At 39.6% G+C, this 24,704-nt stretch overlaps 1 protein-coding gene across 4 annotated transcripts in view; it reads left to right on the top strand.

Annotated features, from left to right (window-relative positions):
• The first annotated feature begins 1,589 nt into the window (after positions 1-1,589).
• The window catches only part of Ppp1r12a (protein phosphatase 1 regulatory subunit 12A), a 103,492-nt gene continuing 80,377 nt past the window's right edge, over positions 1,590-24,704 (top strand). For 3 of the 4 annotated variants that reach the window (XM_052166006.1, XM_052166004.1, XM_052166005.1), the window contains exon 1: positions 1,591-2,059. In XM_052166006.1, the coding sequence (XP_052021966.1) occupies positions 1,823-2,059 (237 nt within the window). In that variant the 5' untranslated portion in view covers positions 1,591-1,822. Of the gene's footprint in view, positions 2,060-24,704 lie in introns of all 4 variants that reach the window. The other variant, XM_052166003.1, reaches the window with a different exon arrangement.

Genomic DNA, 24,704 nt, shown 5'->3' with positions numbered 1-24,704 from the left:
TTTTTTTTTTTATTAGAAATTTTCTTTATTTACATTTCAAATGCTATCCCCTTTCTTCATTCCCCCTCCCCCTGCTCACTAACCCACCCACTCCCTATTCCCTGACCTGGCATTACCCTACCCTGGGGCAATGAGGTTTCATGGGTCCAAGGGCCTCTGTGCATAGGGATTTTATAGTTTCCTTGTTAAGAAAATTCAGTGAGCAACACCATTGTAGTCATTGTTGTGCAAAGGTCTGATGGTATGATCCTCAGCACATTTTATGAAGACATAATGAAGTATTTGATGTGTGCCACACTCATTTTCTGTTTCAAAGGAAATATTTTTATCCTAGCTTGGACTCTATTACTATTCCTAAAATTGAAATTCAGAATATTCAGTTTTATAAGGTGGTTTCCTCAGCAGATTTTACTCAATTATTCTAATATAATCTACTAGAAAGGCAACAAGCTGAGAGTAAGAAAATAACTTTTCACTGTTGTATGCCCAGCACTGGGAGGCAGTTAGGGCAAGGCAAGAATCGCAACTGTTTTCTTTTAAGGGGGTCACTGTCTGCAGGATCCCCAAACAGGATCAATGGTAGGGTTTTTATGACATTATAGATCTAAAGTGTACAGGAGGGGAGAGTGTTTAGAAGAGGCAAAGTTAAAATCTCTTTATGATAATGTCTTTTACAGCACAAGAATGTAAGAAACGGGCTCAAATAAATCGTATTTACTGTATTTTCGGAGCCTAGGAAGTCACGACTTATTAGACATGTATTGGATAAGTATCAGTCGAAATAACTGCCTTCATCCACATTCCTTTTGAATTCTAGACGCGGCGGAGTCTTTACTCCATAGAAAGCAATGGAGCTGGAACCATAAATCCCTTAAAAGGTCAGGACCAGCTAACAAGGCTGAACTAACCTCATGGGCAGTGCCACACAGGCTGAAAGCGATGAAGGAAGAAGAAATCAAAACAGGCTTAAGAGACAGGGAAAACAAAACACCACCAGCGAGCAAGCCTAAGAGGAAAGACATTTCTGCAGTGGGTGTTAGCAGGAAGCCACCGCGATTACCGCAGGTCGTCCCCTGCCAGTAGGCGATCACCTCGGTCACTGCCACCAAGGCCGTGGAGACGACTCCGACCCCACTTTTAAAACGCTCCTCTCATCGAGATCGCCCGGGTTCACCCGAGTTCCTCGGGAAGAGCACCCCCAAGCACCTAATGCACGACCCGTGTCCACTCCATTCAAATCACGCAGCCAATAGGAAACCCCTCCGCCCCGGGCAGACGCCCCGCGCGGCCAGACGAGCCCCGGAGGCAGGTCTGCCCGGTACCGCCTCGCTCTCCGACCGGCGGCCTTCGGAGCTCTCGGTCCCGCCGGACAACCTTCCTTCCCGGCCTCCTCCCTTCCAGGAGCGGCCCAGCCCCCGCAGCCAGAGCCACACCCGCTTCCCTCCGGTGGCGCCCCCGTCGCTCTCGGCCGCCGCGCTCTTCCTGGGCCGGGCCGAGGCGGGAGCGCGCATGCGCATTGGCCGCAGGGCGCCTCCCCGGCCGCGATCTCGCGAAGTTACGCTCAGCCGGGCCGCGGCTGACGGACGGGCGGCCGTGCCGGGGGCGGGAGGGCGTCTGTGGTAGGAAGAGAGGCCCGCTCTGCCGGGCTCGCCCCAGTGCTCTGTGGGATACTGGAAGTCTCGAGCGTCTCCTCCCCGGCTCGCGGCTCCGCTCCGGCCCGCTCTCGCAGACACGGTCGCACGCCCCCCGGCGTCCCCTCGCCTCCCTCGCCGCCGCCCCCTTCCCCCGCTCGCGATAAGAAGAGCCGGCGGCAGGAGAGGGGATGAAGATGGCGGACGCGAAGCAGAAGCGGAACGAGCAGCTGAAGCGCTGGATCGGCTCCGAGACGGACCTCGAGCCTCCCGTGGTGAAGCGCCAGAAGACCAAGGTGAAGTTCGACGATGGCGCCGTCTTCCTCGCCGCCTGTTCCAGCGGCGACACGGACGAGGTCCTCAAGCTGCTGCACCGCGGCGCCGACATCAATTACGCCAATGTGGACGGACTCACCGCCCTGCACCAGGTCTGTGTGCCCCGCCGTCCTCGCCCGGACCCCGGGGCCCGCTGTCGTGCTCGCGCCCTGGCCTCTCCGGGCGCCGGTGCTGAGGCCGGGGGGTGGCGGGAGACTCCCTGCTGCGGGTGAGGGGGCGGCTCCGTCGGGGGAGGCTGGGCGCGGGGCACAGTGGACTGTGGTCCTCTTGGGGCCCCAGGGCCATTTGTGGACGTGTGTCTGGTTCTCTGGGTCAAGCCGAGCAGGAGTGTAATGGGTTGTGCCGAGGCCCGGTGTCAGCGATAGACTGTGTGTGTGTGTGGGGGGGGGGGGGTAGGGTTGTTGAAAAATCCACTAACGGGGAGCGGTAGGGACTCTAGGGACAGATGGACCCCTTTGGCCTGTAGGTGGGCATTGGTCTTGGTGTACTTTTTAGGACTTGATTACCAATGAGGATGACGATAATAGTGATCAAGAGCCCTAAAACCCGTGCCCTGAGCGAACGATTTCCTGTTTTCTCCTTTATTACTCTTGGTCAGTGGGGAGGGGAAAACGGGGTGTAATTAGCTAATCTGTAGTGGCTGAAAGAGAGGGGATTGGTAGTGTACCTGATAAGGAAGCCTTCCCAAGTGGGCTTGCCCACCTCATAACTGGAATCTATGGTTTCCTGTACTCGAAGTTTGTCGCAGTCACAGATCCCTGAGTCCTGGCTCCTGGAGTGTACACCGGGGCTAGGAAAGACAAGAATAAACACAGTGCACTCCTCAAAGACAGTTGCCAAACTTTGATTTTGGGGGCGCGCGGGGGGGGGGGGGAGCGGGAGAAAAAAGAAAGCTAATCACAATCTATTCTCAAAATGGATGCTTTGTGCATGTTAAAGTTTTATAGTAGTCCGATTGGGATCTCTCAATGTTAGCCAAATAAGGAGAAACTATTGGCAATCCAGAGATAATGTTGCTTTGCCTTTAACAAGCCAAAAGCAACAAAACTTAGAGTTCTGCTTGAAATTTGAGTTTTTAAGTGCTGGTAATAGGTGCCATGACATAGATTCTTTCTATTTTCATATTTAGAAACTTGGAATTACTAGGAAATTTACAGTGAAAAAGAATTTTCCCGCTCTCTCAGACTCCTCTTGGTTGTATGGGAGAGCATAGCTCTATTTTGAATAATAGTGTGGTTAAAAACAGAGGTTGAAACCTAAGGCTTCGCACTTTGTACCTAAACTTTATTATTTTGTGCCTGTTAACTTTATACCTTTTAAAAAGACATGGTATGGAGGCATTTTCCTTTTATTGCTTCCTGCTTTAATAAGTGATGACCATTTAAAGTTTTATTTAATCAAATTCACATATCAAGCTTGGCGTAGCCTTTGTTTACAAAGCTGACTGGAAGGACTGAAGTGCCTGACAATCTGCAGGACAGATCTGGAATTTAGAATGGCACCGAGGGAAAATACAGGGTGGTTCTCTAATGTAATGTAAAGTTCATTTGCTTTAAGCTTCAGGCACCGTAGAACTCTAGAGCTGAAAACATGGTTTTGAGAAGGAAATCAACTTCAGCATTAAAAAAAAGTTATATAAAATTAAAAAATAATCTTCAAATATTCTTTCACATGTCCTTGGCAAGTTTTAGTGAGAAATTGGTCCTGAAACACACTTACTGTATGTCAGAATAATTGGATAGTGATTTATATCACCATGTTTTCTAAAACTGCTCAGTAGAAATGTAGAGTTTCTTCCCTGTGGAGAATTGTATTGGCTTGGAGGAAGAGGACAACGTCTAACATTTTTTTAATGTTGCAATACTAGTTTAGATAGTTGAAGAGACATGAAATTGGCTTTTAAAGGCTTGTGCTTCTAAGTTTTTACTTATTTGAAGAAGCCAGATTTAATGATATCTTCTTGATTAACTGAATTCAGTGGTTTAGTGAATGTAGGTGTAGTCTCTATGATTGCATATTTTGTTCGAGTTGACAAGCATATAAGGAGATGTTTCTAAGTTTATGCCATTTGTATAAAGCCTTTTTATTTGCGGTTGGCATAGAGCACGGTCCTTAAATCAATGAAGCCAAAGTCCTTAAAAGATGAAGCATTGTGGGGTTGGAGAGATGGCTCAGTGGTTAAGAGTAGTGGCTGCCCTTCCAGACGACCTTGTTTCCATTCCCAACACCCACATGGTAGCTCACAGCTATTATAACTCCAGTTGCAGAGGTTCCAATGGCCTCACACAGACATACATGCAGGCAAAACACCAATGCATGTTAGATAAACGATTTTTTTAAAAAAAAAAAAAAGCAGAATTGAAATGTTTATTGTGTTTCCTCTATTGCTCTTATTTATCTCATACTTGTTTCCCATTATGACTGTGAAGATAAGGACTTCACTTGCAAATTCTGGACTCCAGTTAGTGAGAGGAGAGAAATGGAACCCCTCTCCTCCTCTTCATTGGATCTTAAGCTTTTCAGAAGTCTTTCCAATTTTGCCAGTCTAATTTTTCTTTAGTCTATTTGCATATTCACCTTTTGTTCTGGTAGAATAGCCTCTGGTTCACATTAACCTAAGGTCCTGAGTACAATTTCAGTTTTGCTAGTTGGCAGTCAGTTAGAGCGGTACCCTTATCCTACACTTGGAAGAAGAGGAAGAGCAGTTTTTCTCCATATGATGGCATTCCTATGTGAAGGGATGGAGAGCAGTAGCTAGGTTTTCACGGCTTTCAGTGAGCGCTCATTCAACCAACAAATAATGCTAAGTACAGATCACCTGTATTACAGATGTAAGGAAAATGGCAGGGTGCTAAGTGGGATGTGAAGTACCAAAGCTTTTGTCCTGTGAACCAGAGGGTTATGGATAGAGCGCCTTTGGCTGGTCCTTACTGGCACGTCTGAAATGCAAGAGTGACAATTTAGAGGTTAGCTTTTTTATTTTAACCTCACAGTCTTAACTTTCCTCCACGCCAATGATTTTCAAGTCAATTTTTAATTCCCATTCTTCTACAACAACCAACTTATTAATAGAAAAATGTAATATAATGTAATCTTGAGCTAAAAGTATATATCTTCAAGTAGTCATGTATATAAGGTCTAGTCCTTTTTGCCATTGGCTAGCAGCTACTTTGTTTTCACAAAACATTTCTTTGAGGAATCTTTACTGTTCAGAAAATGTTTTGTAATTGTAACTGAGTTTTATAATCTGCTTTATCATTTATTTGTTAACTATTTTTCCTGTCTTGAGATTGAATAGAATCCTTTTTACATAATTGGAATATTCAGCTTTAGTTTTAAATCCTCATGAATTTCACCCTAAAGTTCTGACTAAGACATTGTTCCTCACTGAGCACTATCTTTTCATTGACACCTCTATTCTGTTAATAATGTCATCAATGTCAAGATGAAGTTAAACATTTCAGTTCCTTCATTCATTGTCCCTGTGGATATATGTCCACCAGTCACCTGGCTTTTCTTCAGGATCACCTCTGTAGTACTTCTTTTCTTTGCTACTTTGATTGTCAACCTGTTCCAAGCAGTTATATTTTTATCCTAGTATTATACTAACAATTTGTCTTTCCTTCTTTACATGTGCACATATGCATTCATGCATGCATGCGTGTTTCAGTCCAAGATGCATATGGATTTTAGAAAGATCTTGGCAATCCTGTGTTGTGCCTCTGCTCAATGTAGGCTTAAAACTCACTGTCGCTAGCTTATGCTTCATAGAGACCTTTACTTTTCTATTTCTATGCTTTTAGTCGTTTCTTTTCCTCCACTAAAATAGCCTTCCTTTCTTTACCAGCTCAGTTTCCTGTAAGGTTCCATCCAACTGCCAACCGCTTTGACCCTGTAGCTGAGGTAGCAGACACATGTGCTCCCCTGGGGTACTTAACACTCAGTGTACTCACGCTCTGGCCATCTTGTTTAAAAACACTTCTTACTAATAGTATCTAGAAGCTCACTTTCCCAAACTTAGAAGAGTCAGGACCCATTCTTCCATATATTTATGTTTCCAGGGCCTGACTCACTAACATTTTTATTGACTTGTTTTATTTCCTTTTATAAATAAGTTTCATGGTTATTTGTATACATATTTGAAGCCTGCATGTCCAGATATTTAGAATACTGGTCCAATATTATAGAACCTGTGTTTTTTATGAAACAAATGAAAAACTTGGAAATAGATTTTTGATGCATTTCTTTTAATTGGTATTTAAAGTATTTCTAAGTAGCAACCCTTTCTATTAAAAAGTCCTAAATCAGCTTCAAGTTTTGGTTAAGTGATAGAAAGTGCATTCAGTTGACAATTTCATAAGAACCTGAGATAGATTCTATAGTGAAATCCAAGGATGAATGATCAGTGTTCTTTTGTAATTTTACAGTAATAGTCCCCCCCACCCCGCCTGTTTTCAACTAGACAGACTTATAGATAAGCGTAATATTAAATCATTGTGCTCTTAAATACAAGTTGTATAAACTAGTTAGGGACCCATTGAAAGCTTCTTTGTAAAATGTAGGAATAATGTAGTATAGTTTTCCTTAAGAAGCGAAGCATTAGAGACAGCAGAAGCAGTTGATATTTAAGTTCCTTGTTGCAGAATAATTCAGGTGCTATATGTGAGCAATCTGTTTTAAACTGAATGCATTTTCAAAAGTTTTTTTATCTTTTACCTCTTATTTTTGTCACAAGATGATACAGTTTTATTTATAAAGGTATTAAAATTAGTGTTAAAAATGTACATGAAATTGTTTTTCTGTATACTTTCCTTTAGAAAAGCTGTGATACTTCATGCTGATGGCTCATAGGACTTTTTTATTGAAATCATCCAGAACCCATTTTTAAATTTATTAAACAAATATTTAAGCCCAAACTGGTTCCTTACTTCCCACAGTAAATAGGCAGTGTAGCCATATATGGGGTTTGCTGGTCCAGCACAGCCCCCACACTGCTGCTCTTAGATTGCCTTCTCCGCTGTCGCTGGCTTGTGCTTCCTTGCAACAGTTTTGTGGTCTGACTTTGAAGTGTTATAACCAAGACTGTCTTCCATGAGCTTTAGCGTCAGTGTGATTGAAGCTGTGACTGAGCATTTTCTCGTGGAGCAGGTAGAAGCAGCACTGGGCAGCCCAGAGGAAGCGTGTGCCAGCCCTCTCCTACCGTGTGTCCATGCTCTGTTCAGTAAGCGAGAACATGCTTCAAAATCCAAATGATTTCGAAGGAATGGCTTTTAGAAATCTTTATTAGGTGTAAGGACAAAACATTTTATTCCTACTGCAGAGTGTTATTTCCTGACATATCCTAAAGGTGCTGCTTTCATTGCTTTGTAGTCTGCTTAAAAATAGCCATCTTTTCTACCTTTGTTTTGAAAGTGTATCCCTTTCCATAATCACAGTGAAGAGAAAGGATGTTAACATGCTGATACGCTCTTCACAGGAGAAGACCTCTAGCAGTTCCTTCACTTTTATTTTAAGTTAGGGCTGACTGCAGTAGCCATGACTTAACAGTGTTGTATTGAGAAGTAGTGCTTTAGAAACAGTATCACTTTAAATTCTCACAACTTCCTTCCTTCCTGTGCTCAAGGTTGGCAACACAGTGAATTACAGTGAATGGCAATTCTAAAGCAGTCTGAATCTAGAGCCCAAGCTTTAGTTTAGGTCCCCAGCCCACCTACCCCACTGATGGCTTTTTCCTTTTTTTTGTTTTTTGTTTGTTTGTTTGTTTGTTTGTTTGTTCTTTTTTGACAGAGTCTTTTTAGGTAGTCCTTGCTGTCCTGCAGCTCACCATGTAGATAAGGCTAGCCTCAAACTCACAGAAAGTCTCTTGCGTCTGCTTCCTGAGTGCTGGGAGTAAAGGCATGCCCTGGTACCCTTAATTTAAGTCTGAAGACCAGTTTTAAATATTTCGGTGATTGTATTGATGGTTACTATTTGAGAGTTTTCCCTGTATATCAGCTAAAAGAAAAAACATGAACAATTTTTTTTCTGAATCTGTTTTTGTTTTAACTAACATTTGAGATCTTTTATGATAATTAAAATGCAATGGTAATATGTTTAAATTATTCTAGAATTCAAAATTATTCTAAACTTTAGGAAGTACTAAGATTTTTTTTTTCTGACTATTAAATAAAGAATACTTGATTCTGGTTTTTTACTTATTTATTTATTTACAAAAGAAATTACTATAAAAATACTCCTTCTTTTCCAAAATATAGAATTTAGTTTTCCTTTTCATTTTTCAGTTTGCTATGCATTTATTTACAGTGATTTTTATACCTAAGAGTACATTCAGTTCTTGGCTATAAACTGTAGGAAGTTCATATATGAGATGTTCAAGAAGACAATCTCAGCTGGGCATGGATGCAGGCCTAGCTTTAATCTTAGCCCTTGGGAGGCAGAGGCAGGTGGATCTCTGAGTTTCAGGACTACAATGAGGTCCTGTGTCAGAAGAAAAAAATAACCTCAACTTGTCAGCACTCTGCAGCATAATTACTTCAGTTTATTTTGTGTACAGTGATCATTGATATTTATAATCAGGACATGGGATATTACACAAAATGCTAATAACGTTATTTATCTAAAGCGGTTTCTGAGCTGGTAAAATTAGCTTGTGCATTGTTAATCATTCTTGACTTTAGTTGGGAGCCTCTCATTAATAATAATATCAAGCTATATTTTCCACGAAATACAAAGTATAGCTAAGTTAACAAAATCTGGTCTTAATTTGAAAAAGATAAAAGGGTTTTTTTTTTTTCTTTCTTTTTTTTTTTTTTTTTTGGTGTTTTCAAGACAGGGTTTCTCTGTGTAGCCCTTGACTGTCTTGGAACTCACTCTGTAGACCAGGCTGGCCTGGAACTCAAGAGATCCGCCTGCCTCTGCCTCCCAAGTGCTGGGATTAAAGGCGTGTGCCACCACCGCCCGGGGATTTTTTTTCATCTTGATAAAAATGTAAAGTGTGATTTACTTATTGTTCATAATTGATTCTCTTATTTATATGAATATATTTATTTCAGTCACTAAAAGAACAAAATCTGTATTTTTGATTTGCTCCATCAGCAAATTTAAAACAAGTAGTTTGATCATCTGGTAGCATTTCATAAAGTACTGGGCTATTTTAACAACAGAAGGATGTAGCATCAAAATAAAGGGCAGTTGAAATCCCCATGTCAGTCTATAAAATTATCAAGAATGACAACAGATGCTCTTTGTGCTTTGGTTAAAGTACAGTTGTAGCTAAGGATGAACAGATCCTATAACACTGCCCTGTGTCCTGCTTTTAACACATGGCATGGCAGAGTGCAAATGGTGGCATTCTATATCCCAGTTTCAGCACCTTGTCTCTTGGATACATAATAGGAAACAATAGACGCTTATCTGAAGGGATCCACTGGAGTGGGGAAAGCCTTTGGGAACCATTGATTCCATATTTATATGTTTCCATAAGTCTTTTTGCTTGTTTTCCTCTGTAATTCCATATTTATATGTTTCCATAAGTCTTTTTGCTTGTTTTCCTCTGTGATTCCATATTTATATGTTTCCATAAGTCTTTTTGCTTGTTTTCCTCTGGAAAGTATTTCCCAGATTATTTTTATTAAGGCACAGCTTGAAGCACAAAGTGTGAGCAGTTTTGACCACTTAAGAACACTGATTCTTTGCACATTCTAAACCATATGTTTACCATTTATAGACTATCTGCTATTAGAAGTATATCTTATCTTCAGACAAAATAGAAATTTCCTTAACATAGTTTCCTGAATTGATTCTCTTAAATTTTCTTTGCATTCTATTTCAGTCGGTGTACATTGTCTTAATTAAAAAAAAAAAAGAATATTGTAATTTTTAACAGTAGAGTTCATAGAAAATGAACTGATAAGTTATGTTGGCCCCTTTGTCAGGATTTACAGCATTAAAAATGTATCAGAGGCAAGGAGGAGTGACGGACTCCTTTAATCCCAGCACTTGGGAGGCAGAGGCAGGCCCAGCTCTGTGAGTTTGAGGCCAGCCTGGTCTACATAGTGAGTTCCAGGACAATTAGAGTTACAGTGTGAGCCTGTCTCAAAAAAGAAAAAGGTATCAGAAAAGCATATGCCAACAACTTACATTTAAGTATCCATTGTTACAGTACAATATCTGTATTTTAGATTTACTTTAAGAGTGGACTATATCACTGATTACTAATACAAGCAGAATTTTGTCAAGTTTATGTAATTTCGTTTAAAAATGAATGAATATCTTAACAAATCCTTTGTATTCATTTAGGAAAGGATTTCTTGGTTACATAGCAATAAAAATAATACATATATTATAGTGATTCTAATTACAGAGTCTTTTCTCAATGTTTTCTTTATGGATCCTCATAAGCCAGAATTTTCTGACCTCACTAGTATTTTGGGTGCTTATCTTCTCATTGTTGAGCTGGCTAACCATAAAAAGGCAGGCTTCGCTTCTGTATAGTTGCCCTCAGTGCCTGCCTGACTCAAATGTTCTTTCATGGGTGGGGACATTCCACGTCGTCATGTGTCATATAGGCATTTCTGAAATGACATTCACTAGGAACCGTGGAAAGCAGTGAAAGCATTTCTCAGCTGTCCGCTTCTAATCTATTTAAGAGGTTGTGCACTTGAGAAAGAGGAAGCCTGATAGAAAGCTCTAGCCTAAATGTTACTTCATATTGATCTGATTGCTCTTTGGTTTAACATGGTCTCCTAAAAGAATTTAAGATTGTACAAACCGTTAATTTTCTGCAGTATTTGATAATAAAAGGAAATTGGATTTGATGAGGTGTGAATTAATTAATGCCTTCTTAAAGTTTGGAAGCCATGTAGGGAAGTATTTCTTCACAAGCTAATGCACAAGTATACATACACATTTACAAATCACTTTTACGTTGAGATTACATACACACGCACACACATATATTCTTCAGAATTGTTTTAGAGGGAAGTATCTGTGCTTTGGAACACTTATGGAACTCATGCAGCCTCATCTCTAGAACACTTTTATGAATATCCTCTGTGTTGAAGTATATTCACAAAGTTACCTTCTAAAATGTTTTTTGTTGTTGTTTTGTGGTGTTGTTTTTTTTGTTTTATTTATTTATTTATTTATTTTGCTTGGTTGGTTGGTTGGTTTTTTTGTTGTTGTTTTTTTGGGGGTTTTTTTGGGTTTTTTTTGTTGTTGTTGTTGTTTTATTTTTGAGACAGGGTTTCTCTGTATAGCTCTGGCTGTCCTGGAACTCACTCTGTAGACCAGGCTGGCCTCAAACTCAGAAATCCGCCTGCCTCTGCCTCCCAAGGGCTGGGATTACAGGCGTGTACCACCACGCCCTGCTACGATCTAAAATGTTGATCATTTGAAGTTGTATCTGGTGTATTAGGTAGATTGTGATAATAATGGTATCAGTAACTACATATCTTCTACAAAGCTTATTTAAAAATTGTTATTGCTTGAGAATTTACATGCACATAAGATTTTTTGATCAAATTCTTTCCCTCCCCCTCCTCCCAGCTTCTTTCATCCTGCTATCACTGTCCCCTCTCAAGTTCATATATTTTGTTTTTTAAGTCCAAGCCCACTTAGTGCTGCCAGTATGCATGTAGGTGTGGGGCCTCCCTCATCCCTAACAGACAGACAGACAGACAGACCACCTGATCCTTTCTCAGGCAGCTGTCAATTGTCGCTAGCTCTTAGCTACCAGTGGGACCTGGTGACCCCTCTCTAGCTCCCATGAGTTCTTGTGTGTAACTGTCCTATCATGTCATGAAAACAGTTTTCTCTCTTCTGAGCCTCAGGAGGAGGAAGTCTGATACAGGTGTCCTACTATAGTCTCTTATTCATGCATGTTGCCTAGTTATAGATTTCAAGATTCATTGCCATCATTGCAAAATGAGGAGTTGAGAGATGCACTAACCTGTCGGTATAAAGATAAGAACTTAGGGAACTGTTTAATTCTATGTCAGTTTAGCAGGATAATAATACTGGGTTCTTCCCTGTGGCCTATGACCTATTATCTATCTATGGATTCCTAGACCTTTTAGTGAAGCCAGTTCCATCCTGTGGTGCAGACTACAAACCTTATTTTAAATTAGAACAGGATCATAAAGAGGCCCTCAGATAGAGTTTAGTTAACTCTGCACATTTCCCCCCACTGGATGTAAATTGTTTCAGAATTTATAATGAATCTACTATATTCTCTTCTTGTCCGTGTCCTAGGTTTTTCATGCAGCAAGTCAGTGTCACCCCTGACAGTTTGAATATTTGTGTATATATGTTTTTGTTCCTAAACAAAGTTTTGATGCTGGTGTACCCAGATTCAGATGCTGTATTTTGTTAAGGCATGTTAATTAATCTGTATAGTTTTTAACATTTTTAAACAGACGACATGTTTCTGTATCCTTCCAAAGTTCATTGGGAAGTCTAAACAAATGTAGCTTCTGTCTTTTCCTTTTAAAAGGCCTAATGCAACTTAATATTTTTAACCATGATTTTTCATACTAAAATATCTAAGTTCACTGTATTTATCTTGGACATGAGAAACTATAAGCCATCATTAAGATTTCAGTGCCTTCTGTTTTGTTTTAATTTGCTTTTGAAACAAGGTTTCATGTAGGTTTATTTCAGGCTGGCCTTGAAATAAATCCTGATCCTCCCGTCTCAGCCTCTTTCTCCTTTTTATTATCAACATGCTTTATATTTGTACTGGTTGTTACATATGCATATTATTGCAAATAGAAACGTTTAGGTAATTAAAACAGCATAGAAAAAAATAAAAGATGTTTAGTGCTAAACATTCCGCCTCTTTAAAGTCTAATAAACTCAAGTTAATACAAGTATGTGATTATCTATAAATGGGCTCATACTTAATTTTCTGGTATATAACCTATTTTAAAAATTACACATCTTTGTTAATCAGCATTAATACACAGTTTACCTTTAATGGCTATATGGAATTTGGCTTTGTGCATCTGAATTTATTTTTCTAAATAGATGAATGTTTAGTATCATTTCCACTTTTTCATGGTATAGCATGAAAGAAAATATTATACTTTGTTCATCTTAATTCTTATATTCGTTGGATTGCTTCCAGAAAAGTATTATCAAAATTCTATGTTGCTTTTGTGCTTGTTTATAGAAGATACTTTTCAGTAAAGCTTCTAGCAGATGGACTATGGAAAGCTGACCTTGACCAGACTGCTGATGACACATCTGTAACTCATGGGTGGGGTCATCCTCCACAGGAAGAGTGTGTTATTGTTTTATTACTCTGTAAGTGTGTACAATTAGAAGTAGTTTGGAGAGGCTGGGTAAAAGAATTCTTTCTTGCCCACTTTCCTTTTGTGTGTGCACGCGCAGCTGCTTTGGATGTCGATGTTTGCCTTCCACTTGGTTTGAGGTGGCAACTCTTGCTTTTCCACTAACCTGCCAAGCTAACCTGGCCAGTGAGTTTCCAGGGATTGAGTCTCTTGCCTCTGCCTGCCAGATCCTCTTAGGAGCACTGGTATTTCAGAGAGGTTCATGTTACATATCTGGCTTTTTTATGGGCTCTGGGGATTCTGACTCAAACCCTCACATTTGCATGGCAAGTGCTTTTACCCACAGCCGCATGCCTGAGTCATTTCTTTACATAGATTGAATTCTAGGGGACTGAGGAGATAGCTGCTCTTCTAGAGCATCAGGGTACAATTCTCAGGACCTACATGGCAATGCACAGCTATCTGTTAGTCCAGTCCCAGAATTCAGTGCCCTCTTCTGACTTCTGCAGGCCCCAGGCCCACATGTGGAATTAATAATTAATTAATTTAAAAAGGATTTAATTGTTATGTTTTAGAAGTTTGAAATACATGTTAGTAAAAATGTTAACATAATTTGCATTGGTATAATGCTCTTATCCATTTAAATTGGAAGTTAACTCCATGCAACAAATATTTAGATCATCCTTGTGTTTGACACTTTACTAATTTCTTATCCAGTGTCTAGTGTGCTTTTGATTGGCATTTGTTAACAAATGATAATAACTCAGTAACTGAAAACATACAGGGTTAGGATTTTTTTTTTTTTCAAAAAAGGACTTAGCCCAGAATATTTAAAAAAAGAAAAAAGAAAAACTATTTGAACAATAAATAATTTACTAATTTATATATATCTTATCCACTTTTGAACCTGTTTCCTCTGACTTGTTCTCAAGAGTTCTTGTTCATTTTTTTTCTGATCCACTTTTCTAAGGATGAGTGTTTCCAAGACCATTTTGTCTATTTTTCTTGTTTCATTCATTGCTGTAGTTCTGTTTTCAGAGAATCTGTTCTCCCTTTTACATTATCCATCTTTTTTTATTTTTATCATCAGTGACAGCCAGGGCAGGAACCCAGAAGCAGTAACTGAAGCAGAAGCCACAGAGAAATAAATGCTTCTTCTGACTTGCGCAGTCGGCTTTCCTACAACACCCAGGACCACCTGCCCCAGGTGGCACCGCCCACAATGACTTGGGTCCTCTCACCTTTATCATTGACTAAGAAAATGTACTCCAGACTTGCCTATTGGCCAGTCTTATAGAGGCATTTCCTCAGTTAAGAGTTCTTCTTCCCAAACGACACTAGCTTGTGTTAAGTTGACATAAAACTAACTAGCACAGTTCCAGACACTAGTTAGTGCTCAAAGAGACATACTCTTTTTTTTTTTTTTTCAGTAAAACAGATTTCAAGAGTACTCAATTTGTTCAGTCATATGGAAGTTGCTTAGGCTTCAGGAAAACGCAAGTCAAAACAGCAGTGAGATAGATACCCATCTCATAGCCTTTAAGATGGCTGTAATAAAGAACATGTCGCCCGGGTAGGTAAGTTGGAACCCTGCTACACCATCAGCAGTAATGTGAGCTATGTAGCCACTTTTTAATTATTAAATTTTTATTTGTGTGTGTGTGTGTGTGTGTGTGAGAGAGAGAGAGAGAGAGAGAGAGAGAGAGAGAGAGAGAGAGAGAGAGAGAGAGAATGTGTGCAGTCTGGAGCAGGTGTGAAGGACAGTTGTGGGGAATCAATCAGCTCTTGCCTACTGCTGCTTGGGGGAGTCAGACTCAAGCCATCAGGCTTGTATGGCTTCCTTCAGAGCCATCTCAGCATTCCCACTCTTGAAACAGTCTCATTTCTGCATATGGCCTAACAGTTCTGCACTACATATATATTCCACGATTGAAAGCATGGCCACATAAAAACCTACCTGTTAGTATTTAGGGTAGTGTTACTTACAGTAGCCAAAGCGTTGAGTACAAATCTTATCAGCTAGTAAATGGATAAAGGGGTTTATTTTGTCACTAGAATCAGAAGCCCGTTCTTCAGCGATAAAATGAATAGGATACTGATAAATACTAAATAAATTTCTCAAACTGCTGAATGAAGGAAAGCAGTCATAAGAGACCACATGCTGTAAGATTTCCTTATGTGAAGTGTTTTCGACAGACAGATCTGTAGAGACAGACAGGTCACTGACTGCTGGAAGCTAGGCATGCTGAGGAAAGTGTGGTGTTACTGCTAGTGGATAGGGTGAGCAAGACACTTTAAGACTGTAATGATGACTGTTCTGAATACAGCTGCCAGGCCATGGTGGCTCGTACCTTTAATCCCAGCACTTGGGAGGCAGAGGCAGGCACAAGCATATATCTCTGTGTATTCAAGGCTATCCTGGTCTATAGAAGTAGTTCTTTTTTTCTTTTTTTTTTTTTTGGATATCCAAGGCTATACAGAGAAACTGTTTCAAAAACAAACAAAACAAAACTGAATCCATCAAATCCCAATTCATTGTACACCTTAATTTCTGTCTGTCTGTCTCTGTGTATTTGTTTCATGTGTGAAATGAACTGATTTGTAAAATATCCTTTCTTGAACTACTTTAGTATAAAAAGACTACTTAAAAGACAGTGTTATGCATATACAGCAAAGGACTGCCTGGTCTGTTCTCAGGGAGAGAAGGCAACGCACCAAAACCTCGAGAGACTTGAGGCCTCGGGAGTGGGGCGGTCTGGCAGGGACATCCTCTTGGAGACAGGGTGGTGGGGTATGGATGAGAAACAGTCAGATAGGGAACCGGAGGGGGATAAAGACTGGACTGTAAAAAAAAAAGATTTGATGATAATAATAATAGAGGTGTTATGTTATACCATGTGGAGGCAAAGCATTTGTGTAGGATAAAATGTGGATATTATTTTAGCTGTTAACACACTGAAATAGACACTTTTAAAATTATGCCATCTCTGAAAGTTTTACAAGCAAAGTATTAAAATTCTGTTCAGACAAGGGGGGATGCTTAAATGGCTACTTCTGGTGATATTTTAAGGGTTAAATATAGATACTTGCTAGTTTGTTAACGGGTTAGTAATAATAATAGGTACTTGCTTATTTCTGTATTGTTTTTCACCCTTCTGTTTTCATGAGGAAAGGATTGGCAGTTTGATAGGCATGATGGGTGAGCTTTGAAGTGACCTTTTTAAAAGATAAAGTTATGTATCTATTGGCAGGTGGTCTCAGAAAGTTCAAAGACAAGTTGATTGCTAAAAAGGCAGATAGTTTTCAGAGGATACTGGATTTTAAGATATCATTTGATGTTAGAATTTTGGACAGTCCCAGCGGAAGAGATGTAGACAAAAGAAAAAAGGCCATAAGGCAATTTTTATACACTGAATGCTTTTGCTTTACAAATCATGAAAATAAAAAGCATTTGGTGATGAATATCCATTTTAAGAATTGATTAGGAAAATGGCCACCGGTCTCTAAAAACTATTAGTGATATTAAAGCTCACAATAATGGGAATTGTTGGAAAACATGTTTTAATCTGCTGAAAGAAAATGCTCATTGAGTTGAGGTCCTGAGTTCAGGTCCTTGGAGCCTGCAGAAAAGGCAGTAAAAGGCTGGGTGTGGCAGTGTGTGTCTGCAGCCCTAGCACTGGGAAGGCAGAGACAAGAGGATCCCTGGAGTCACTGGTCAGCCAGGCTCCGAGAAAAGATTGGGTCTCAAAAATAAGGCAGAGAGCTAGTAACTATTGAAGGAGACATTCTCTGCCAGTCTGTGTACACCTGACACCCACACTGTTGAAGGATAATGTTGAAACTGAAAAATTAGAAGAGGTTTATGAGACCCCACCCCCTCTCCAAGGTAACTGAGCAGTTAGTGGTTGATGGGAAAAGGGTTGCCAGTTCCTGACAGACTGCCTATGCTTTAGAGATAAGCCCCATCGATGCTCGTGCAAGTAACCACTAATTAAACCCAGTGGGGGAAGAAGGGTTCCAGCAAAAGGAGAGAGTGACAGAGGGCAATAATAGGTAAAAATGGCGAACTTCAGTACGTGTGTTATAAAATTGCCAGGTAATTTTAAAACGTTATAAATTAGAGCAAGAATAGGAAGAAGGCAGTAGATAGCATTTGCATGTATCTACTTAATCTTACATTAAGACGTAATGTAAGATTACAGTTTTGTATGTATATCTATTGTAGAAAATAAAATTCAAGTATCCATTGTATCTCAGATCATTTTGGAGGAAATTGTATTCTATTTGAGTTTCTTTTAAACAAGATGGCTGATCTTTTCAAAAAGACTTTTATATTACGTGGGCATGTGTCTGTGTGTGTGTATTGTATGTGTGCCCCGTGTGCGCTTACATAGTGTATTTTTGGATACTAGAAGGCAGCTTGTGGGAGTTGGGTCTCTTCTTTGATTTTGTGTTTCCAGAGTGTGAGCTCCAGCTTAGGTGTGAGTGACCTGACCCACTGAGCCACATCACTGGTCTGCCCTCTTCCTTTATTGACAAGGTTTGTAAATTCAAAGGAGAGAAATATTGCCAGCTAAGTATGATCTCATATCTAGTAGGACGTGGGTAAGTTCATACTGCCTTTGTTGTTAACATGACACAGGTCTGTCACAGATGTCAGCCAGGCCAGATGGACTAGCACCTCATGACTCACTGCCAGTATGTTAGTTTTCGATAGATAGTTCTGTGTCAATCCAGACTCTCTGGTTTTTACTCTTGACCCTGGGTTAGCTAGCTTTTTAGTCAACGTAGCTCAAGAGCACTTAAAAGCCAACAGAAGTAAGTTCTAAATAATAAGATGAGAGACGGTATGTTGTGAAACTACGTTTTAGAGTTGCCAAATGTAGGTTGAAATCATTGGCAGACATGAGAAGGAAATGTGTGCAGAGACAGACTAGCATTGGTTTTGTCTTCATTGCTTCCATCTTATTTTTAGAGATACTCTTTCCTTAAACCCAGAACTCAACTGCTTAACTAAACTCAATCACTAATGAGTTCTGAGTATAGTCTTCTTTGACAACTTATATAGGCCCTTTTCCTGTCCTGTAAAGTTTTCTTAACAGAGCCCATGGTAAATACATTTAATGGTTTAAAAAAGTATTCTTCCCCTCTTGTATTAGTGAATATGGCATTGAAGATGGTCTTAGTTTGGGCTATCAAGTTTTCAATTATAATATGTTTTTACATCCTCAAATGTGAAAATGAATAGCCACATCTTTAAGTGTGTTTAAATGTGTAACAGCTTGTGTAAGGATTATTTCACTATTGGGGTGAACAAAGTGAGGTACAGTTGTGAATACTGTGTTACAGAGCCCAGAGATGAACTTGGGCATAGTGACTTACAGTTTTGTACTTTAAACAGTTTTCTGTAGTGACTTTCAACTATTTGAACCAGATTCTATCACTGTAGTAGCCTCAGGAATCTCTGGGGCTTAATTATAGGACAGTTGATAGGCCAGAGAGAATCTAGTTGGCCTGTTATCTCCTGAAACTGAAACTAAGAGCCAGCCAGCGGAAGAAGCTAGGACTCAAAAGGCCCAGCTTTGCCTCTGCTGGTCTAGAACATCTTACTTATGATAAGTAAGTGGCACTGGACAAGAAATCTTCTTGGTTTATAGTTACTTTTTATAACATTAGCCCTTGCCTCAATTCCCTTACCCCAAAGAATGTCAACATACAATGATTAAAGTACAACACAAAACATGTCATAGGACTTAATGGTAGCACTCTACAGTCCTGTGACGTTCTTTTAAGATGCTTCTGCCAGGAAATATGTGATCTTTAGAAAAAGCTCCTGTTTCACTTTGTTTCCAATGTATGGGCTTATATACCTGCTTTTCTGTGTGCTCTTATGTTCTGTCAGCTTTTCCATTACTAAAAGCGTGTTTGTTTTTTTGGATAAGCTGACTCCAAGTTTAGAACTTCTATGTTTTACATGACTGGGGATGACAGGAAGATAAAAACAAAATCCAGCAAGAAAAGCATTTCTGAGTTGCAGAAAAAAAATTCATAAGTTTTCTTTTCTATTATTAACTGTTCTTTTCCTATTTTGGAATAAAAGTGGAACTAAAGCCTAGTTTAGGTAAGGTAGTAATTAAAGATGCTTTTAGCAGTACAAACAATATACTTTCTGAAGATAGGAAATAATTAATTATATAACTTTAGCTATTACTTGCTGGAAGTAGAAATGAATTTTTAGGAAAGGCAATTTTTTAATTACTCTGAAGATATATTGTTTAGAGAAAGCCTTTTATTGGGAAAACAAATCATGGGTTAGTATTGTAACTATTGTAAAAGCTCATAATTTCACACTGAAACCTATTCAGATTGTTTTATTTATATCTCATATTTATGAGCATTTTGCTTATATGTATGTCTGTGCAGCACGTGAGTGCCTGGTGCCTGCAGATGCTAGAGGAACTGGAGTTACAGATGGCTGTGAGCTGCTGTGTGGGTGCTGGAACTCAAACCGAGTCCTCTAGAGGAACAGCTAAGGCTCTTAACCACTGAGCGTTTCTCCAGCCCTTTGGACATGTTTTTATGAAAAAATATTCTGTTCTTTCAGAAATTTACTGTAGCCAATAGTAGTCTGGTTTTTTAGGTTAATAATGGAGTAAAACTCCATTTAAAATGCTGTGAAAGTTGTATCAAGCCATACAGCTCTTAAGTTATTTTAGTCTTGTAGTATTTTAAAGAACAGCTATCCTTATATACAGTCATAGTTAGGTGAGGCGTCAGCAGGAGTGCATAGGAGGAGTACGTGTGCTCAGGCTCTGCAGGCTTGTGCTTTATCCATTGGTGTCTTGTTTTTTTAATCTCTTAAAAAATGAATATATGACTTCATTTTTTTAAGATTTATTTATTTTATTTATATGAGTACACCATTGCTCTCTTCAGATACACCAGAAGAGGGCATCGGATCCCATTACAGATGGTTTTGAGCCACCATGTGGTTGCTGGGATTTGAACTCAGGACCTTTGGAAGAACAGTTGGTGCTTTTAACCGCTGAGCCATCTCTCCAGCCCTATGACTTCATTTTTGTTTCATTTACTTCCATGTGTGCACATACGGGTACACACACACACACACACAGAGGCACATATGCATGCAGGTGTCCACGTGCACACAGCACATCAGATGTGCCTATGGATGTCACAAGAGGATGTTGGATGCATTGTAGCTGGAGTTCCAATCAGGTATGAGCCCACCTGACACGAGTATGGGGACTGAACTCAGGTGCTCTGAAAGGGCAACAAGTGTTCTTTTCCACTGAGCCATCTATCTCTCCAGCTCCTAACTTGATGTTAGTGTTACTAAATGCCTCTGGACGTCTAAATCCACCCCCACCCCAACTTTGAAGGTAGCTCTAAAGTTCAATATTATTTTTTAGTTATGTTACTGTTGAAAACAATTCTATTAAAACTAAGGAAAGGATGTGACCTAATGTTAATGATCAAAAATTTTTAAACTTGTAAAATTAGATCAGATTAGATTAAAATTAGTAAATTTTTTTACATGTAAGTAAAAAACTCATTCATGTGAGTTTTTCCTGTGTGTATGTATGTGTACCATATGCATGCCTGGTACTTGTGGAGGCCAGAAAAAGGCTTAGATCCTCTGGAACTGGAGTCACAGATCTTTGTGAGACTCCATGTTGGTGCTGGGAATTGAACACATCTCCTGTATAAGAATAAGTGCTCTGCAAAAGAACGCATATGGTATGCACTCACTAATAAGCGGATGCTAGTCCAAAAGCTCAAAATAAACAAGTTACAATTCACCCAGCACAGGAAGCTCAAGTAGAAGGAGGACCTAAGTGAGGTTGCTATGGTTCCTCTGAGAAAGGGAACATAATACTCACAGGAGCAATAAGGGAGGTAGTGTGTGGAGCAGAGTCTGAAGTAAAGGCCACCCAACGACTGCCCTACCTGGGGATTCATCCTATAAACAGTCACCAAACCCCAACACTATGACTAGAAGCGTGTACCCAAAGGAGCATGCCATGGCTGTCACCAGAGGGGCCCTGCCAGAGCCCTATAAATACAGAGGCAGAAACTAGCAACCAACTATTGGACTGGACTTGGGGTCCCCAACAGAGGATCTGGAGGGTGGTCCGGAGGAGCTGAAGGGGTTTATAGTCCCATGGGAAGAACAATGACTTCAGACACCCAGACACCTCAAGACTCCCACGGACTGAACCATCAACCAAGGGGGGTACACATGGTTCCAGCCAAAAATGTGGCAGAGGAAGACCTTGTTGGGCATCAGTGGGAAGAGTGGTCTTTGGTCAGGTAAAGGCTCAATAGAGGCCCCAACAAAGCGAAACAGATGGCGTGGGGGTGAGGGTGGGGGGAGTGTGTCCTGTAGGGCCATATACATGGAGGCAGGGGTGGGAGGAGGGGTAGGGAATCTTTGGGGAGGGGGGCTTTTGGGAGGAGGGAAATTGGGAAAGCTTTTACCATTGCAAATGTAATGAAGAAGATACTCAAAAAAAAGAAAGAAAAAAGAAAAGAAAACAAACAAAACAAAAAAAGAATAAGTGCTCTGAACCGCTGAATCATGCCCAGGCCCTGGTGCGGGGTAATTTTACCAAGACACATTTTAATTTTCTTTAGTATATATTTCTGTCGGGGACTTTTTTGTAGGTAACAATTATATTCCTCTATCCCTTTTTAATTTAACTACTTACTCATCTATACAGATGTACAGATAATAGCCAGATGATTAGAGAGAGACTACAAAGTGTTAATAGGCAGGCAGCCCTGTACTGTGACATATGACATCTCTGATGTTTGAGCCTATTTGGTGCAGCCTTGCTCATTATTTAGAAAAACTCACCTTCTGTTAAAATTCAGAGTATACGCACCCAGAAGTCGTGTCCCTAAGGTGAGTCATTACAGATTATGCAGCTTCCTTCTGAAAAACATTTCTGAATCATGGGCAGAAACCCAATTCTCTATCTAGGATAGATTTGTGAACATTATGCTTGGGCCTTTTAAAAACTGTGCTTGTCAGAGTATTATTCAGGACTTAAGGATACTGCCATCTGTTGACAATGCATTTTTGAAGTTGTGTGTGCTTATTCAAGTTGTGGTGACTAGTTAGAGTCATCAATAACCAAAGCAAGCAAAAGTCCTGGACATTCTCGCGAACCACACATATTTTGTTTCCTCGTGCTTTTAATAGACAGACAGATATGACATGACATTTATTACACCATTGTGAAAAATCATGTCATGCTTTTAATAGATAGACATGACATGACATGGCACCATTGTGAAAAATCATGTTTTTTTTAGGGAAAGGAATCAGAAAAGAACAAGATAAAGTTGCTAGGTAGTTGCTAAACCTTTATCATCTGTAGCCTTAGTTCATAGATACTTCTTATGGGAAACCTTACCCTCCAGCTTACTCAGAAAGAGTAAAAATGTTTTATTTAATATTTCAGTTCAACTGACAGTTTGCTTGATTCACAAAACTCTTTGCTGTAAATGTGGGAAGAAATGGCTAATGTGATATCTACATAAGAGCACAGAATGACATGAGAGGTGTAGCACAGTGCTGGCTGTATCCACAGGAAGAGGATAACCAGTCAGAAAGGCCCACGTGGCCACCGTTTCGGACATTGCTGAGTATGGGAGCCAGGAGAGCTCTGTGGATGAAGTTGTAAATTGGTACAATGACTGGGAAAGTGTCAGGAGCTTCTTATGAGAGTCAAGGTACCTACACTGTCACCCTCCACCTACTCACAAGCATAGACATTACGAGGCATTCTTCAGACCTCTTTGTCTCTTCGTTTCCAATTCAGCATGTTAATTCTACTAAGTGAGGTCTGGGAAAGGAAAATATATGAACACAGCTAGTCAGGTAGGCAAATAAGTGACCATTTAAGATCTGTGCATGTGCTCTTGTTTGGGAATACTTAAGAACAGATTCTGGTGTGTCTGAAGACAGCACCAGTGTACTCATATACATAAAATCAATCAATCAATCTTTAAAAAAAAAAAAAGAAAAGGACAGATTTACTGTGATAGACAAAGGTGGCTTTAGTTAAAACGTCAGGTTTGAAAAAAAAAAATAAAAAAAAAAAAAACATCAGGTTTGTAGTGTGAAGGGTTGGTTCTCAGTAAAGTAATCACCAGGGAAAGTAATAACACGGTTAATTTTCACTTGTATTTTGCTTAAAGCACGTATACTAAGTTTATGTTAGCATTTATTTAAATAATATAACATAATTTCAGTCAATATTAAAGAGATGTTTCCTTTATCCAGAGATCCCTGTATTTTATTCATAATTGAAAAAGTTCTGTTGTCTGGACTACATTTGGGGTTCTTTACCATGGTTTGTACAGTGCATTACAACTTCCCCTCCTTCTCTTATGTATCTACTTGATTCTTTCTAGTCATTTGCTATCTTTTCAAGTCACAGTCATTTGATAATATTAAGTGTTCAGTACCTGACACACTGCTATTTTCTTCCCTCTTTAAGGAGTTCTGTTTACCTTTGCTATTTAAATTGCATTTTCTAGATGCCCCCATTACTGCTTATGCTGTTGCCAGTTTTCTGAGCTCCTGCAAAGAAATGTGGCAGTTGCCATATTAAAGAAGGACTATCCTCCTTCCTGTTTGGAAATATCATTTACAATTTGTTTTTGCATGTCCTTAGATCACATAATATCTAAGGAAATGGTTGGTGTCCAATAATTATTGAAAAGTTACCAAAAATAGAGCAGTGTGATAAAGTAAAAAGAGAAAAAAGAACAAAAACTGATTTTGGTATTTTAAAGAACTTTTCTGGGAAAAAAAAATGCCTTATTACAATATTAAAGGAAAGTGTTCAGCTCACCTGCAAATCTTGCTTATGCTTTCGTATTAACATGAATAGCTGCATCTGATATTTTCATTTGTATTAGAGCTAACTTTGTTGAGTTGTATACATAACTAAGTTTTGTAAAATGGCCTTCTTCTATATCCCTTCCTCTCTTTCTATCCTAGTATACATGTAAGGTTAAGTTACATGTAAATTTGTAAATAAGTCATAAATAATGCAGTTTCCAGGAAAGGTACACGTGCCTATGATCCTAGTTCACGTGTGGCCGAGGCAGAAAGACCTTTAGTCTGGGTTGGAGAGTAAGACTGTCGGGGGAGAGGGAGTGGTAGGAAGGCACTCGTTAGGGTCCTTGTGTGATTACTTCTACCACAGGACTTCTGAAATCCCTGGAAAGATAGCTTCATGTGAGTTTCTAAGTCACTTTTTTGCAAAGAAAGGAAGGTTAATGCCATCTATTAGTTTGATTTTTTTTTTCAGAATGTCAGTTTTTATATTCCTTGGTTAGACCCTTTAGATCTTGTAGGCTCTATTTCCTCTAAAACTTTCTTCCAGGGAAACTTTATGATCTAAAATAT

This window comes from Apodemus sylvaticus, chromosome 20 (genome assembly GCF_947179515.1).
Source record: "Apodemus sylvaticus chromosome 20, mApoSyl1.1, whole genome shotgun sequence".
Taxonomy (NCBI): Eukaryota; Metazoa; Chordata; class Mammalia; order Rodentia; family Muridae; genus Apodemus; species Apodemus sylvaticus.
This window is presented reverse-complemented; position numbering and strand designations above follow the sequence as displayed.